General features: G+C 61.3%; 11 protein-coding genes across 11 annotated transcripts; 2 read left to right on the top strand and 9 right to left on the bottom strand.

Moving 5' to 3' along the window:
* Positions 1-50: 50 nt before the first annotated feature.
* Q8F55_006057 (uncharacterized protein) lies at positions 51-1,001 on the bottom strand (the record flags this gene model as incomplete). The annotated part of the gene is made up of 6 exons (XM_069354526.1): positions 51-241; positions 276-392; positions 425-526; positions 559-847; positions 892-927; positions 966-1,001. The coding sequence occupies 6 exons, from the start codon at positions 999-1,001 to the stop codon at positions 51-53; spliced, it is 771 nt and encodes a 256-aa protein (XP_069209168.1).
* Positions 1,002-1,492: 491 nt separating this feature from the next.
* On the bottom strand, positions 1,493-1,816 carry Q8F55_006056 (uncharacterized protein; the record flags this gene model as incomplete). Its single annotated transcript, XM_069354525.1, has 2 exons — positions 1,493-1,698; positions 1,750-1,816. The coding sequence occupies 2 exons, from the start codon at positions 1,814-1,816 to the stop codon at positions 1,493-1,495; spliced, it is 273 nt and encodes a 90-aa protein (XP_069209167.1).
* A 727-nt stretch (positions 1,817-2,543) lies between these two features.
* On the top strand, positions 2,544-3,071 carry Q8F55_006055 (uncharacterized protein; the record flags this gene model as incomplete). The annotated part of the gene is made up of 1 exon (XM_069354524.1): positions 2,544-3,071. The coding sequence occupies one exon, from the start codon at positions 2,544-2,546 to the stop codon at positions 3,069-3,071; it is 528 nt and encodes a 175-aa protein (XP_069209166.1).
* A 712-nt stretch (positions 3,072-3,783) lies between these two features.
* On the top strand, positions 3,784-5,729 carry Q8F55_006054 (uncharacterized protein; the record flags this gene model as incomplete). The annotated part of the gene is made up of 8 exons (XM_069354523.1): positions 3,784-3,897; positions 3,935-3,952; positions 3,992-4,416; positions 4,453-4,832; positions 4,867-4,949; positions 4,983-5,240; positions 5,378-5,524; positions 5,568-5,729. 8 exons carry the CDS (start codon positions 3,784-3,786, stop codon positions 5,727-5,729), a joined length of 1,587 nt encoding a protein of 528 aa, XP_069209165.1.
* A 1,087-nt stretch (positions 5,730-6,816) lies between these two features.
* Positions 6,817-7,227, bottom strand: Q8F55_006053 (uncharacterized protein; the record flags this gene model as incomplete). The annotated part of the gene is made up of 2 exons (XM_069354522.1): positions 6,817-7,001; positions 7,035-7,227. The coding sequence occupies 2 exons, from the start codon at positions 7,225-7,227 to the stop codon at positions 6,817-6,819; spliced, it is 378 nt and encodes a 125-aa protein (XP_069209164.1).
* Positions 7,228-7,571: 344 nt separating this feature from the next.
* Positions 7,572-7,992, bottom strand: Q8F55_006052 (uncharacterized protein; the record flags this gene model as incomplete). Its single annotated transcript, XM_069354521.1, has 2 exons — positions 7,572-7,720; positions 7,755-7,992. The coding sequence occupies 2 exons, from the start codon at positions 7,990-7,992 to the stop codon at positions 7,572-7,574; spliced, it is 387 nt and encodes a 128-aa protein (XP_069209163.1).
* A 364-nt stretch (positions 7,993-8,356) lies between these two features.
* Positions 8,357-8,751, bottom strand: Q8F55_006051 (uncharacterized protein; the record flags this gene model as incomplete). The annotated part of the gene is made up of 2 exons (XM_069354520.1): positions 8,357-8,475; positions 8,511-8,751. 2 exons carry the CDS (start codon positions 8,749-8,751, stop codon positions 8,357-8,359), a joined length of 360 nt encoding a protein of 119 aa, XP_069209162.1.
* A 547-nt stretch (positions 8,752-9,298) lies between these two features.
* Positions 9,299-9,663, bottom strand: Q8F55_006050 (uncharacterized protein; the record flags this gene model as incomplete). Its single annotated transcript, XM_069354519.1, has 2 exons — positions 9,299-9,465; positions 9,510-9,663. The coding sequence occupies 2 exons, from the start codon at positions 9,661-9,663 to the stop codon at positions 9,299-9,301; spliced, it is 321 nt and encodes a 106-aa protein (XP_069209161.1).
* A 448-nt stretch (positions 9,664-10,111) lies between these two features.
* Positions 10,112-11,466, bottom strand: Q8F55_006049 (uncharacterized protein; the record flags this gene model as incomplete). Its single annotated transcript, XM_069354518.1, has 4 exons — positions 10,112-10,380; positions 10,477-10,678; positions 10,992-11,188; positions 11,223-11,466. The coding sequence occupies 4 exons, from the start codon at positions 11,464-11,466 to the stop codon at positions 10,112-10,114; spliced, it is 912 nt and encodes a 303-aa protein (XP_069209160.1).
* A 720-nt stretch (positions 11,467-12,186) lies between these two features.
* Positions 12,187-12,501, bottom strand: Q8F55_006048 (uncharacterized protein; the record flags this gene model as incomplete). Its single annotated transcript, XM_069354517.1, has 2 exons — positions 12,187-12,290; positions 12,330-12,501. 2 exons carry the CDS (start codon positions 12,499-12,501, stop codon positions 12,187-12,189), a joined length of 276 nt encoding a protein of 91 aa, XP_069209159.1.
* A 1,011-nt stretch (positions 12,502-13,512) lies between these two features.
* Q8F55_006047 (uncharacterized protein) lies at positions 13,513-15,425 on the bottom strand (the record flags this gene model as incomplete). The annotated part of the gene is made up of 7 exons (XM_069354516.1): positions 13,513-14,468; positions 14,518-14,546; positions 14,591-14,744; positions 14,843-15,052; positions 15,088-15,139; positions 15,175-15,243; positions 15,276-15,425. 7 exons carry the CDS (start codon positions 15,423-15,425, stop codon positions 13,513-13,515), a joined length of 1,620 nt encoding a protein of 539 aa, XP_069209158.1.
* Positions 15,426-15,906: the final 481 nt, after the last annotated feature.

Raw genomic sequence — 15,906 nt, 5'->3', positions numbered from 1 at the left:
CTCCTCGCTCAGCACCACTGGCTCTCCGCTCAGCACCACTGGCTCTCCGCTCAGCACCACTGGCTCCACCCGCCGTCGACTTTCAAACTCGCGCCCGAGACATACGCGCCGCCCTCGGACGCGAGGAACACGGCCGTCGCGGCAATCTCCTCGGGCCGCCCGATGCGCCGCAGGCTCGTCTTGGCGACGTGCGGGACGACCTCTTCCTCCGAGTAGTCTGCCATCAGCGGTGTCTGGATGGCTGCGCGTCAGCCGGGTCCTCGCGGCGCACTCACGCCCCGGGCAGATGGCGTTGACGCGGATCCCGAGCGGGCCGTACTCCTGCGCCGCGGCAGACATGAGCCCGCGCACGGCAAACTTGGACGCCGAGTAGGCCGAGTATCCCGGCGCGCCTGGCGTCAGCTCTGCTCGCGGCCCGACCCACCTTCCAGCCCGAGCTGCGACGAGATGACGATGACCGAGCAGCCCTTCCCGCCAGAGGGCGACGCCACCATGGCCGCTATGCTCTCCTTCATGCCGAGGAAGACTGATTCAGCGCCGCCCAGGTCATCGACCCACCTCCCCGCACGTTCACGCCCATGACCTTGTCAAACTCGTCGACGCCGACCTCGAGCAGCGGCTGCCGGGGCAGCACAATGCCAGCGCACTGCACGCTCACGTCGACCTGCCCCCACTTCTTGATCGTCGCCGCCGCGTACCCCCTGCTCGTCGCCTCGGAGGCCACGTCCCCCGCGTACAGGAGCACGCGCGCGTGCTCGGTCGCCGAGAGGTCGGCGTACGCCTCGTCCAGCCCGTGCTGGTGCAGGTCGACCATCGTGACGCCTATTGCCCCGGCCTCGAGGAACGCCTGTGCTCGTCAGCTGCGAGGCCGCGCCGGCCCGCGCAACCCACCCGCGTGATTGCAAACCCAATGCCAGAGGCCGCGCCCTGCTGTCAGCTGCTGCGCTGCTCGGCCCAGCACACACCGTCACGATGCAGATCTTGCCCGACAGCGCCGACATGCTGCTGCTGCTCCGTCTGCTGCTTGTTCGTGGACGCGGAATGCTGACCGTTCAAGTGGAATGGGCGGTGATGTGGGTGGCTTGCGCGGGCGGGCTCCACCGAGCAGGGCCTTTATACGCCAACTTGGCTGCCTGTATTGTAAGGGAGGCTTGCCACGCGGTGTCCTTCGGCTCTGTGTCTCCGCATGCTCCGCAGCTGTGCCTGCACTATACATGCACAAATCCCTTGGTCTCACTTGCTCGCGTGCGTGCTCGTACATAGGTGCAATCGGAACCAGGCCAGGATCAGTCCCGCAGGAGCGGCTGCGTCGGCATCTCGATAACACGCTAGCGGCCGGCCACCACACGCTGGCCACGTCTGGCCCATCTCCCCATGGCCATCTCGACGCGCTCAAACGCCGGCTCCACTCTTTCTCCCTCTCCCTCTGATACCTCTCCCAACCTACTACCTACCCCTGGACTGGTATTGCTGCATCTCTGTCTCCCTTACACTAAGCCTTGCCCTTGCGCTCCAGCTCGGCCTCCTCCTCTGCCTGGATCTGCGCGTCAATCTTGGCGCCGCGGCTCGGCTCGTTGCCGTTCATCTTGGCCGGCAGCGTCGGGTCCTCCTTGAGTGCCTTGACTTCTGGCGTGTCCGTGTCCTCGTTCTCAGCCGCGATAGCCGCCTCGACACGGTTGGCAATAGACCGCTGGTCCTCTGGGAAATGCGTGTCAGCTGTCGTCCCGAGTCCCGTTGGAGGCCACCCACTCGAGTCCTTGAGGTCGTGCGCGTTGGGGTCGGCGTGCTCGAATCGCTCCTGGTCGCTGCTAGACATTGTGATGTGGTGTTGGGTGGGTGGTTAAGTCGGGGCTTGTCTAGCACCTCGCTTGCTCGACACCACCTTTATACGCAGCAACTCTTCACCTCAGGCATCAGCATCATCATGAGCATCATCGTCAGCCAGCTCCGTGTCCGCCGTCATCGCCCGCAGGTGGTGGTGACCTAGGATGGCCGAGGTGTGGTCACCGCACCACACGACGTCATGTCCTCCCCGCTCCACCCAAACTCCACAAACCTGTACCTAGACGTCATCTCACGCGGCCGGGTTGGTTGCAAAGCCTGACTGCGGACAGGGGGACCGACAGCTTGGCAATGGCAGCATGCGACACGTCTCACGGGCGATGCGCTGCGAGGAGGCGGGCGGGCCGCGACAAAGTGGCACTGGAACCGAGAGCACATGGGTCTGTTTGTTTCTGCCAAGGTCTAGGTTTGAGTGACGTGGGGTTTCTCCGGCGTAGTGTGCCTGTCGCTCTTGCTTGACGCCGAGCTGCGTTCCTCGTGCCTTTTGGACTTGTACTGCTGCTGCTGGTTGTCGTCGTATACAGTGCTCGCCATCACATTGCCCGTCGTCGCCATCACGATGCTCGCCATGGCCGGGGTGACACAAGTCGCGTCACCCACAATCTGCTCCCGCTCTGTCCGCCTCCACTTTGGCGCTCCGCCAAGTCCAAAAAGCCTCCCGTCATTGACGCTCTCCTTGTTGACACTCAACCCCACGCACAATGACCATCCCAGCTCCCCTCACAGCAGACGACTTCTGGGCGTCCATCGACGCCGCGTGGGCCACCATCCCCGACACGGCTGACGCGCGCGCCGCCCTCGCCTCGGCCTCGACCGAGCCCGGCGCGCGCTTCGAGGCCGTCGAGGCTCTCGAGCCGCACCTCCGCCCCTTCCTCGCGGCGCTCAAGCCCACGCTCGAGGGCTACACGCAGGCGCAGCTCGCGGCGTGGGACGCGTACATGGCCCAGGCGCTGTACGACATCGACCGCGAGGACGTGCACGCGGCCACGGATGGCTCGGACGACGGCTTCCTCTACGCGCGCGGCTTCATCGTCGCCGTCGGCCGCGCGTACTACGACAAGGTCAAGGCCGAGCCCGCAACCTACGGCGTTGAGGACGCAGAGTTCGAGTCGATCTGCTACGAGGCGGCGCATGTCCACGACACACGCTTCGGCGAGTGGCCGGCCCAGACGGTCAGCCGCGAGTCGGGGTCCAACAACGACGGCTGGCCATCCATGCAGCGCCAGTAGCCGTGCGGCGAGCAGAGTGAAGGTAGGCTTGAGCGTATGGGCTGCACTGACAGCACAGGTTCGTAGAGTTCAGCAGTAGACCCGATGTATGTAGCCGTCCTCGCCGTGCTGCCGATGCGTCGGTCGCCCTGTGGGGTCACTGAAGGACGCGGAGCGGACTCCAGCCGAATCGGCTCCGCCCTCGGACGGCCCGGACGTTGGAAAACTCCACATACCGTGCCGGCTGGAGTAACTCCGAAACGGCCATACTGCGCAGCTTGGCTCGCCTTGGCTCTGTTTCTTCCCAGAAGGGGGGCAGCTCGTCCACATGCCCATCACATGCACACTGACCGAGGTATCTCGGACCCTTTCCCAGCTGATAGGCCGCCCCCACCCGCCCCCACCCACCCTCGCCCTGGCTAAGCCGTGAATTGTCCGACATGTGCAACGGTCCGCCGCCACCTCGCGACCGACCGCCAGTTGCGCTAAGCCTCGGACGGCCTTCATCCGTGCTGGCCTTGTCAACAAGCTTGTACGCAAGCCCTTCCTAAGCCCCACAAGGCTACCGACCCCATGACAGGCCCCGCAACATGGGGCGCTCGGGTCTCCACCTCCCGAGAACCCCTCCGGGGTAGGAATTCGGGCCGGTGTTCTCTAGTATCGTGCTGGGTGACTATCCCAGTTATAAGACGGGTGTCTCTGACCCATGGCCACTCACCCACACACACTCACTATGGACGCACCAGCCGCCATCTCGCGCTACAATGTCGCCCGCCGCTATTCAAAGCGGGGGCTCCTCATCGCTATCAACTGTATGGCAGGCTTGTCGATCTTCTTCTTCGGTTACGTGAGTGTCTGCGTTGGGCCCTACGCTGACCTCCCAGGACCAAGGCATGATGGGAGTGAGTTGCCCCTGGCCATACCAGCACCGCTAACCCCAGGGTGTAAACACATCCGAAGACTACATCAAGCGTATGGGCTTTGGTTACACGCACATGGTCGACGGGCACCCCACACCTGTCGTGACCGACTCGCTCCTGCAGGGCGGCATCGTCTCGGTCTACTATCTCGGCTGCCTGGTCGGCTGTCTGGTCGGTGGGCTCGTGGGCGAGCGGTACGGACGTATCAAGACGATTGCGCTTGGCGCGTTTGTCGCCATCGTCGGTGCGTCCCTCCAGTGCTCGGCGATGAACTCGGACTGGATGATCGTCGCACGCCTCGTCAACGGCTGGGGGACCGGCATCCTCAACGCCATCGTCCCCGTCTGGGCGACCGAGACGTCGGACCATACCTCGCGCGGCCAGTTCATTGCCATCGAGTTCACGCTCAACATCTTCGGTGTGGTCGTCGCCTACTGGATGGCATAGTGGGTGTGCCGCTTGTGATCATGCTGACCCGCCAGCGGCCTGTTCTACATCGACGGCGGGCGCTCGCCATTCCGCTGGCGCTTCCCCATCGCCTTCCAGATCATCCCACTGCTTGTGCTCATTGGCGCCATTTGGTTCTTCCCCGAGTCGCCCCGCTGGCTCACCAAGGCCGGGCGCGACGACGAAGCGCGATACATTCTCTACCGGCTGCGCGGGGACAAGGAAGAGGCCGAGACCGAGTACACCGAGATCAAGGCAGTGCTCAACGATGAGACAACGCACAAGATCCCGACCAGCTACGTCTCCATGATCACCGGCCGCGGGTCGGGCGACCTGCACATTGGCCGCCGTGTCCAGCTCGTCATCTGGCTGCAGATCTTCCAGGAATGGGTCGGCATTGCCGGTGTCACTATCTGTGAGTATGCCTCCCGAGTTTGAGCTGACCCCAGACGCGCCGACCATCTTCAGCCTCGCGGGCTTCGACTCAAACAAGGCCCAGTGGATCAGCGGCCTCAACAACATCTTCTATATGGTGCGCCAGGCCCGTGGTCTCCGCTGACGCCAGTTCTCTACCCTCATCGCAGTCTTCACTATCGACCGCATCGGGCGCCGGTGGACAATCTACTGGGGCTCGGTGATGCAGGGCATTGCCATGTTCCTCTGTGGAGGATTCTCCCGTCTGGGCCTCGACTCCAGAAGTGCAGGCGACACTGCCGCGGCGGCAAGGTACGGCATCGCAGCGGCGTCCATGGTTTTCCTCTTCACGTTTGTGTTCGGTGCCACGTGGCTCACCGTGCCATGGCTGTACCAGGCAGAGATCTTCGTGAGTGCGGCGTGGGTGGCATGCCTAACGTCCAGCCTCTCGCTGTGCGTGCAAAGGGTAACGCCCTCGGCGTGGTCGGCTGGAGCATCGGGAATGGCTGGCTGGTGAGTCCTGTTTCGTGGCATGACTAACTCCAGGCCCTGCTCCTCCCCGTGTGCTTTGAGAAAATCGGTGAGAAGACGTACTACCTCTTCGGCATCGCCAACGTCATCTTCATCCCCATCATGTGGGCACTGTACCCCGAGTCCAACCAGCGCACGCTCGAGGAGATGGACCTGCTGTTTGTGAGTCGGCCGGCTGCTGCTACATCTGAGCTGACACCGCAAGGCCGCAAAGACGCCCTGGGTGTGGGACGCCGAGGCCACGTTCAAGCGCCTCAAGGCCGAGCGCCCTGACATCGCCCGCGACGCACGCGGTGTCAGCAGCAAGGGCGATGTCGAGAGGAAGGGCAGCTTCGACCACCACTCGGTCACCGCCAGCTCGTCATAGGGAGCGTGTTCGTCGTACATATGTGTCTGGAACACGGTGCGAACTGAGGAGGGCTCTGGAGGAGACAAAAACAAAAACGTATGAAGTGACTTGTCTGCCGCTGCGTCGAAATCGGTGACGAGAACGAGGCGACGATGACCGAGTGGGTGGCCGTAGGCTGAGCCGATGCGTGCAATCGCGGCCCGAGATGGTACGCGAGACGGAACGCAGCACCCATTCCCACATCACCGGGTACGCGAGCCAAGTCTTCGATCCCGATCCCGATTCTGATCCCAATCCGTAATTATCTTGTACAACTGCCACGTCCTCGTCGAGGGTGATGTTCTTCAGGAGAACCTCCCGCAGTTGCCATTTGGAGAGGAGACTTATCAGGACCATGGGGGGTAGGACGAAGTGCTCCAGCCCCAGTACCTGGAGGGGCAGCTGTGTTGCATCCAAGAGCCTCTGGATGACGTTCAAGGGCGGCGCTGGCTGCGACGGGAGGCCGGGCATTCTGAGGTGTTGGAGGTGGGTGCATAAGCCCAGGAAGTTGCTGAATGCGCTGTAATCCTCGTCGTCGGTGTCGCCGCGGATGGTCGGAGGGCCAACCTCAAGCGCTAGGGTCTTGAGTTTGCTGAGGACAGGCGCCAGGAAGCTGCTTTGAGTCGGGCTCAATGAAAATGCAGCGTCACTGAGTTGCGCCACTTGCCCTCGCCTAACTGAAAGCTCAACCACAGACTCGCCCGTCACTTGCTCTGCTTTCGCCATTGCGAAGAGGACACCACGGAAAATGGCGTTGATGATCCGCGGGGCCCTGGACTCGCCGACGTCGACATTCACGGATGGGAACTCCAGCAAGCCTGCGGGTGCAAAGACTTCGTCGTCCCAGCATTCACCACACTCGCACTTCAAGACTCCTTGACCAATGATCACGCACTGCAGGCATCCCGAGTGGCCGTGGCGGTCATTCAACCTCGCCGATTGCCTTGGAGTCCACACCACAGTCTGCGAAGTGGCGTAGACACTAGAATACATGCATCGATGCGGAGATGTACCAACAGATAGCTCGAAGGGAAGCAGGACACCGGAGGATAACCCAAAAACGTCACTACACACCAGACCCCGTCGCGCGCAGGCATTCCGCCCACGAGAATCCCGGCTCCGCCATGTGCTCGCGGATGCGCAGGACCGAGTCGTACACCCACAGCGTCAGAGCGATAGTGTCGGCATCCGACTCGAGGTGGTTGACGGTCGCGATGAGCCACTGGAGGTCAAACTCGATCGTGTCCAAGTCTGGGGTCAGTCCCGGAGGCGCCGAGGACTCACGGTCTAGACAGTATGGCATGCGGAGGTTCAGGACGGAGCCGAGGCGGAAGAGGCCGCAGCCGCGAGCGACGCAGTAGTGACCCGGGGGACCACCGCCGTTGCTCATCTGATCCTCCCGTAGGTGGATCAGGAGGTTGACGGGGTCGGCGAGGATGCACCCCCTGGGGTCGCGGCGGGCGGCGTACTGGGCCATCGTGGTTGGTGTGAGGAGGGGAGTGGGGGTGATAACGTGGTGGTGGAGAGCTATGGATGCTCAAGCGAGTGGGTGAAGAGAGGGAGAGCGGGTGGAAAGTGTTTGAACGACAGTTGGATGAGAGACGCCGCCTTTGTAGGCGTTGGGAAGCGCGAACCAACACGAGGGGTCGGTGCGAGGCGTGTTGGCGGGGCACAGGGGGTGTGGGGGACACGCCTGCGAGGCGTGTTGGCGGCGCACAGGTGGTGTGGGGGACACGCCTGTTGTGCGAGGTTGAGTGATAGGCTACATACACACGATGCGGGAAAGCACAATGTGGCGAGTGGCGGAGTGCGCGTGCATACCTAGAACCACCACTCAGCGTACCCCGTGCGCAGGTTCCACAGGTAGTCGTTCATCATGTAAACCGACTCCTTTTGACCGCGGGTGAGGTCCTCCTGGGCCTCAACCGGCCCCCTCAGCTCGGCGTGGCGGAAGTGAATCATCGAGAGGTCTGTGGCTCAGTATTTTCCAGAGCGCCCACTCACGCCTGGGACAGAACGGGATGTTGGTGCCGGGGAAGTGGCCGAGCCTGTGGTCGTCGCACCCGATGGCGCGGCAGTCGTCGCCGTTTCCGCAGCAGTCGCCATGGAACTGGAAGAGGGTAAAGAAGATGATCATTTCGAGCGGGTCGGCGGGGGTGCGGTTGCAGGTGTCGTCGTGGTCGTCCGAGTTGAGGGTCGTCCTGAACTGCGACACGGCGCTGCGGTCGAAGGGGTGGGGCATTGTGAGTGTTGCTGAGAGGTGGAGAGTTGCTGATGGATAGACGTATCTCTAGACCCATCAGGACGGTCTTATACTCGGTGAGGATGGACTTCCATCAAAGTTGTATGGCCTGATAATAGGAGAGCCGCTCTTGAGCGGTGCAGCATCAAAACAGTTGACACTGTTTATTTGATGGAGTTGAACGAAATGGGATACATAGACTGTCAATTACAAAGTGGTGGAACAAAACATAGGAAACTACAACAATCGCGGCCGGCAGGCAACGCGATGAACTTGAACACTACTCGCGACAGTGCCACGGATTGTGTTGTGGCGATGAAAATGGACGGGGACAGTTTCGTGGCGGTGCTCGAGAAAAATGAACCTAAATGTAAGTCTGCACAAGTGCGACAACTTCGCTGAGCCAACAAAGCTTGGTCATGATGCGCTCGCTGTACTCCCCCTCGGCCTCAGTCCTGGGGTCGTAGTCCATCATGATAAAGTCTGCATTGTCAGTACCGCACTCGGTCTCGACTCACGGGCGCGGCAGAATGGAATGACGAACGGCTCGACAGTCGGCGCCGGCGCGAGACCGACGCGGACCCCATAACATTCCTTGACCTGGCACTCGTCAGTACCGACACAGCAGTCGTATTCAGCGCGCTGCTGGAACTCCATCATGAAAACCAGCATCCAGCGCGGGTGCGCCTGCACGCGCAGGTGGTAGCTGCGGGTGCAGCGCTGTGGCTTGTCGAACTGGCGGGGGGCGGGGCGGGGCATTGTGAACCGAGAATCTGTGTCAGCGCTGTACAGAAGGAGTGGGCTTAGCTGGGGATGTGAGATTGCGGCTTGATGGTGAGTTGGAGGACGCGAAGATGGTGGCTTGGAGACTATGTAGGCAGCACCACCACTTCCACCACCGAGGTTGCACCCCCGCTTCCATCACTGAAGTGTGCCCGCTCTCGGGCTTAAACCACGGAGAACGGGACAAGTGCATATTCTCGGGTGCAAATTGTCCGGCGCGTAAGCAAGCCCAAATCACTCCCAGAGCGGTTGCGGTGAGGTGAAGCGTAGACACGGCAACAGCCGTAGCCTGTCTACATGCTCAAAGTCACAATAGGAAAGACACAATGCATGTCCTGCCAAATGTCCTGGGTCTGTTGAGAGCGCCCAGATAGGTTTTCTGTGGTTCTATGTACATAGTCGGAAGCCGAGTCAAGGATTCTGCGAATGGCTGGTGGCGCACCCAAACGGCGTGACGGTGCAGATGGTTTGTTGGACATGTCTGGCTGGTGGTAGGAGACCCAGCGTGGTGACGGGAGTCCGATTACCACATCTGCCCAGTGATGGGAGCCCCGTCCGGGAAGTTCTGGTTCTGCCACATCTGGACCTCGAGGAAAGCGTTACAATGCTTGTGACGCCTCTCGTAGTCGTAGTTCGTGGCCAGGAGGTAGCGGGCGTACTGTCCGGCGTCCTCGTTACGAATGTCGGTGTCTGTTGGTGGTGAGCGGAGGGATCGGGGACACCACAGCACTCACAGTGGATGCAGGAGTGGTAGTTGATGCTCCAGCACCTGCCGCACATGAAGCCGCCGACACGGCTCTCGTAGGCGACACTGCAGATCCAGTTGTCGACACTGTCCCAGAAGTTGAGGCGCTGCTTGAAATCGTTCCAGTCGGGGGTGGGCGACATCTTGTTTAGAATGGAGTGTTGTGTGGTGGTGGAGAGTGAAGTGGTGGTTGGCGGAGAGGTGGAGTGGTGGTTGGGCTTGTGGGTGGCGAGGTGTTGGTTGGGAACTCTCGGTCGACGAACGGCACAATGTTTATACCCCTTTCCCGAGGACCCCCCTGGCCCATAAATGATGGTGCGGTGTCCCCAGCTCGTCGGGGCGGTGTTGGAGTGGCGAAGAAGGGGCGAGTGCGAAGCTACGCCACCTTGTTGTCGGGGAGCGAGAACGTGAGAATGATCCTCGCCGCAACCCTCAGTGCCACACAAGGCCCAGCTTCCCATTCCCTCTCTCAAATGGCACGCTCACACTCTTTGCACTCAAACAGAACCAGCACTTCAGCAGTGAAAAGGCATTGTCGTCGGGGAACAAACACAATGGACCACGATCAGCTGGAATCAGATGCATCTAGTATCATTCGCTGCAGTTCGTCGGCTGTGGTGCAACCCAGCGCCAACCGCCCCGTCCGTCCTGGACATGGGCCCATCCCGCGTGGATGTACTGGTACCACTGCATAACGAGAAGGTGTTGGAGTGTCTCCAGGATGTCACGCGGGGGATAAACCACATCCTCGCCGCCGGGGCCTTCTCCTGGGTACACCTTTGCGGTTTCCATACCGGCATGCCACCGTCCGAGGAGGTAGAGATAGAACTCGTGGTTGGAGACCCAGGTGACGGGCATGTCTGGGAGACGTCAGGCGTGCGCCTCCGTATGTGACTTACAATGTGGACAGGCTTCCGCCCCTGCATCCTTGCACACAGGACATGCTGTGCCCCCACAAAGCTTGTTGATCATGATGTCGTCAAGCCAGTCGAGGACATCCTCGTACTTGCCGTTCTCCCTCCACCGGTACTTCTTGTGGAGGAGCTTGCTGTTATCGAGGTCGTGGAGAATGCGCCACGTCTCGGTCTTCAGGAGGAGCGTACCGGGAAGGCCGCCCTGGGGGTATGTCATGGACACCATCTTGGTAGACTGGGCTGGCTGGTGAGGAGGGGAGTGGAGGCGAGATTGTATCGTTGGTTGGCAACTCATATGACCGGGGCGAGCAACCATCGGGAGATGGAGACAATAGAGAATGGGTAATCGCAAATTCGGGGCAGATTGAGCGGAGTTCAGTAAACAAAGAGCAGCGCGCAAGCTGTATGTACACAGCGACGCCGCCCTCTTTCCATCACAATAAAAATCATCCATACAAAAACAGTGGGAAGAACAAAACATTGGGGTTCGGTGATGTGTAGAGTATGAACCTCAGCTACAGAGCTGTACGTTGCAGCCGCCCGACGAGGGCACCCACATCATCGCGCTCTTGGCGCCACCCATTCGCGCGGCGCTGGTGGAACTGGACAGTGAGGAGGCACATCATTGACCTAACGACATAGGCATTCTTCTCCATTTCTGAGTGCTCCTCTTCCTCGCTGTCCGAGTCGTTGTCGCGGAGCATGAGGTATGCGTAAAATTCGACATTGTCCATGGACGAATGCACGTCGACGTCTGTTGTGAGCAGGCTCACAACTGATGAACTTACGGTGCACGCAGGCGGAGATGCCTTCGATTGACGAGCACTGGTCGCAGGTGAGCCCTGCGGCCAGGTTGTCGGTGGTGATGTCGTCGAGCCATGTCTTGATGTTCTCGTACTTGTCCGCGTTCGGAGACGTCCACCATTTGAAGCAGTGCCGCAGGCCTCTCTTGTCCAAGGCTTCCTGGAGCTGGGAGATTTCTTGGTTGATGTTGAGGGTGCAGGGCTCGGTGGGCCAGGTGAGGGGCGGCATGTTGGTCTTGGGGGTGGCAACCGAGTCTAAGAGGATGCTTAAGACTTGCTCAAGTACCGCGTCATTTATACAACTCAACAATGGCTTGGCTATGTTCCTAGGTGAGCTGCACCGATGGAAGATGAACAAGTGCCTTTCCTTTGGGCCATCTTTACAAAGGATTTGGGGCGTGCCACATTGTTCCAGGTCACTCCGCTCTCAGATGCAGCACAACTGCTACCTAGTCTGGGGTTGTGTGCAAACAGCGGACCGACGAACGCTATGGCGTCACAATGTGTGTTTGCCGCTGGGCTGGAGTGCTGTGGATCGCTGCCTGAGGCTGGGACGGGGTCCGCAAATCGAAAAGATACAAACTACATCCCGAGGATGGATTACAGACGTGTGGGGGAGCCCCACAATGCAATGAGGATGGTACACACAACAATGACGAAATGAGAAGCAACCCATCTTCTGATGACCAGCAGGTCCGACTGCGAGATGCTCGTGCGGTTCGATGTTGTCGGTGAGGCCCCTGGAGGGGCCGGCAGTGCCGTCAGAGGGCGCGTGGCTGAAATAGCCGATCTCTACAAGCATCTCGTCGAGCACGTAAAGGGTGGCCGGGGAGAACGGCCCGGGAATCACCACCCCGCCCATGCTCTGCGCGAGGGCCACGAGCGGGGTAAGGGGAAGGGCTAATTCCGGGAAAGCGTTCGGACTGCCGCAGACGAAGTGTGGAAGGCGTCACTCGCTTCCCTCCTTTGGGAGGGACAGTCCGTGCGGAGGGAGAACGGCGTCGTCCGGCCTTCCCGCTGTCCCGATACAGTGCTCGCAGCGCATGAAGTGGTCTAGATGTCAATGAGCGCCCCAGGACGTCCCGGACTCACGGTACGCGCAGACGTCGTACTCCTCGTCGAACTCGATCGAGTGGCACCGCGGCTCGAAGCAGTGCCGGGTCTGGCACGCGGTGTAGGGGATCGGGACCATCAAGTAGTGGTCCATGTGGTCGACGAAGGCGGGATGGGCGAGGTTGAACTTCTTTGACAGCTTCTTGTCCATGGCTGCCGGTCGGGGTATGAGCTGTGACTGGAGTTTGTGTCTCGTGCTCGAAGTTATCGCGGCGGGTGGCGGGAGTGGGAGGAGTGGTGAATGTTGGGTGGGTGAGCAAGTTGAATGTGTACCAGCGCCTTCTTAACCCCTGCGGAGCCAGCTCGCAACCAGTCCCTCGCCCCACTCCCAGAAGCAGCACACAAGAAGCGGTGTCGGCCTCGTGTGTGTCCGCACACGCGTGGCCCGAGCGGCGATGCGTGACGGAGTGGTGGCTTCGCCGTCTGCAATCACTCCGTGGCGTCGTGCACCCTTCCTGCACTTTGGAGAGCATCAGCAATCATGGCTATTGCGTATGATTCCTGTGGACACGAGTGGTTCCCGAGGAACGTGGGGACTGTCGAGTTCAGGCGGCGGATCATGTCCCCGTAGCCGTCTCGTCCCCAGGCCGCGATGACTGGAAGCGAACGGCCCGTCACCTCCTTCGAAGGGTTCCCCTGTGAGTATTATGTCTCGTTGATCTAGTGTGCTGCCTCGAGGTTAACGGTCCTGCAGAGAAATCTCGGCGCCCACGTCCCTTCGGCGAGCACACGAGGTACCTGAACAGGTGACCCTGGACCCGATTGGATCTGTTGATGTGTTGTCCGGATTGAGCCCTCCTGCGCGACTTCCGACGGCTGCTCGTGGAGGGGCAAATGGGTCTCCATAGAGTGCCGAGGCAGCACTCCCAGATGGGCTCCCGTCGAGTCGGTCCCCCGGGTTTCGCTCTCGGACCCTAGCCCCAACTGTACTGCCACACAGGGCTCAAGTCGCAGCACGAGGTTTCGTCGCGCAAGTTGGGGGGCCGCTCGGTATTGTGCTCTTTTTTATCAAAGCTTCACCAAGTCACACATTGCAGCCACAAACTTCATACTTTGTCCCTATTTCTTGCACAACGACGTATCCGCACATCCCAAGACCCCCAAGACCCAAACCCGCCGCACCTGAAACCCATCCAAACCCCACCCCTGTTCCCCGCCCCGCCTACTCGTCGTCGGTGATCTCGAGCTTGGTACCGGCAAACTTGCGGGCGGACACCTTGCGGTGGAAGAGAATGTCGATCTCGCGGTACGACCTGTCCTTGAGCTCTGGGAAGCCGAGGTAGGACACGACGAAGAGGACGAAGCAGGTGCCGCCCCAGAAGTAGCCGCACTTGCCCGAGAGGTTCCAGGCGTCGGGGTTGAGCATGTAGTTGTTGAGGATGATGGCGGGGATCGAGAGGATGTAGTAGGCGACGCGGGAGAGGCCGACCGAGAGGGAGCGGAGGCGGATCGACGACGTCTCTGCGATCGTGATCCAGATGATCGGGCCAAGGCACAGGCCGTAGCTGAAGAAGACGAAGATGCACAGCACCGCCTGCCCCCAGGACGCGCCCGCGTTGTCCTTCTTCGCGACCGTGTTGATGATGGCAATGACGAAGAGCATGACCGTGTTGAAGCCGGTGCCCGCGAGCCAGATGGTGCGGCGGCCCACATACGTGGTGAGGACGAACGAGAGGAGCACCGCAAACACCTGCAGGCCAAAGTTGCCCATGCTCAGCGCGAACGACGAGTTGGTGCTCAGGCCAGCCTGCTGGAAGAAGTAGGTGCTCTGCAGGCCGAGCGCCAGGCCGGTGTAGTAGGCCGCCGAGTGGATGAAGCACACGATGAGGGTGCGGCGCAGGTCAACGCCCTTGAACAGGTCGAGGATCTTGACGCCGTTCTCGGCAGCCTCCTCGGTCGCGATAGTGCGCATCATGAAAGCCATGTGCTCATCCATCGGGCGTTGGCTGCCACCGAGACGCTTGGCCGACTTTTCGGCCTCGGCGAAGCGGCGCTTGCGGGTGAGCCACCACGGCGACTCGGGAGCGAAGAGAAGGATGAGGAGCAGCGGGCCGGGCCACGCCCACTGGATCGCGATGGGGATCTTGTATGCCCACTTGGACCCGCCCTCGGCGAAGCCTGGGGTGGGTGTGAGCGGTAGAAGTGGCAATGTGGCGCCACAACTCACTGTACATGATACCGGCACAGATAAACTGCCTGTAAAAACGCGGTCAGCGGGCTGCCACCCGGGATTAACGCACCCTGCTGTCCAGCAGAGCTGAATGTACAGCGTGAGGATGTTCCGGAGACGTAGAGGAGCCACCTCTGATGCGTATGCCGGCGCGCAGGCGACGAAAGCTCCCCATGGAAGAGCGCAAAGGAATTGGCCAGCCAGGAGGACGGAGAGGTTTTCGGCTGATCAGGGTCAGCGCACGTGGCGTTTTCGCAAAGGACCCTGAATCCAGGGCGGCCCACGTGCCGACCACGTGAACACCCCTGGCCACCCGACTCACCAAAGAACATGATGAAAATCAAGGCGTTCATCGCGACGAGGCCGCCGAGCGTAGTCTTCTTGTATCCCCAGCGGTCGGCACACGGCGCGGCGATGAAGATGCCGACCATGGAGCCCATGTTGGCCGCCTGCGCGAGACCAGACTGCCACGACGCGGGCACCTGGTACCCGGCCGACTCGGACACGTAGCGGCCAAACTTCTTCTGGAACGCTGCGGGGTCAGCGGCAAAGGGGTGCGGAACGTACCTGGCTGCGCGATAAGGTTGCCCACAAGCGCGAGGTCGTACCCCTCCATGATCTGGCGTCAGCCCCTCTCCTCTAGCAAGCACGCACAATCGTCATGGCGATGATGAGCGTCCAGAAAATGGCGCCGGGGTAGCTCTTGATCGCGCCCCACACGGTCTTTTGTCAGCCAACCCCCAGACGCAACCCACCATGTCGTGCTCGGCCTGCTCGTACGAGATGGCGTCGGCGAGCGAGTACTCGACGCCGCCGAGCTCGCCGGTGCCGGTCGCCGTCGCCTCCTTGTGCGCGACCTCGAGCTTGAGGTCGCCGCTGGACGAGTTGGAGTTGGGGTTGGTCATGTCGAGGGCCTCGGGCCGGGTGTAGCTAGCGGTCAAAGGTGCAATGTCGCCGCTACTTGTGCGGGCCGGTGCTGAGATGCCCAAGACCACAACACAGCACCGTCTTTATACGGAATGGGTGGATGCAAGGGGCCGCAACGCGTGCCAAAGTTTGGCTGCAGCATTGCCGGCGGGCAGGCAAGGCCCCGGCCGGGGTCGCGGCGGCGCGCTCTTGGCCCCCGGGGTCCCCGACAAGCCGGCCCTGGGCGATGTATCGGGGGTAGCGGGGGGGGGGGGAGCGGCGAGTGCGGGGGCGGCGACGACGTTTCGGGACGGGTCACATGCTGCGTGTGCATGCGCGTGGCCGCCGCGTGTTAGCCAGAGGCGCGGTGCATACCGCTCAGTAAGCGATTGAATGCATGGGAACGACGGGGCCGACGGCTGGACGCCGAGCGCAGCAGAGCCAGTGGCCGAGATTGCGGCGGCATCCGGCGTGCCGGCC

This window comes from Vanrija albida (genome assembly GCF_041260175.1).
Source record: "Vanrija albida strain AlHP1 chromosome Unknown contig_4, whole genome shotgun sequence".
NCBI lineage: Eukaryota > Fungi > Basidiomycota > Tremellomycetes > Trichosporonales > Trichosporonaceae > Vanrija > Vanrija albida.
Note: the sequence above shows the minus strand (reverse complement) of the source record. Positions and strands in the feature narration are given on the sequence as shown.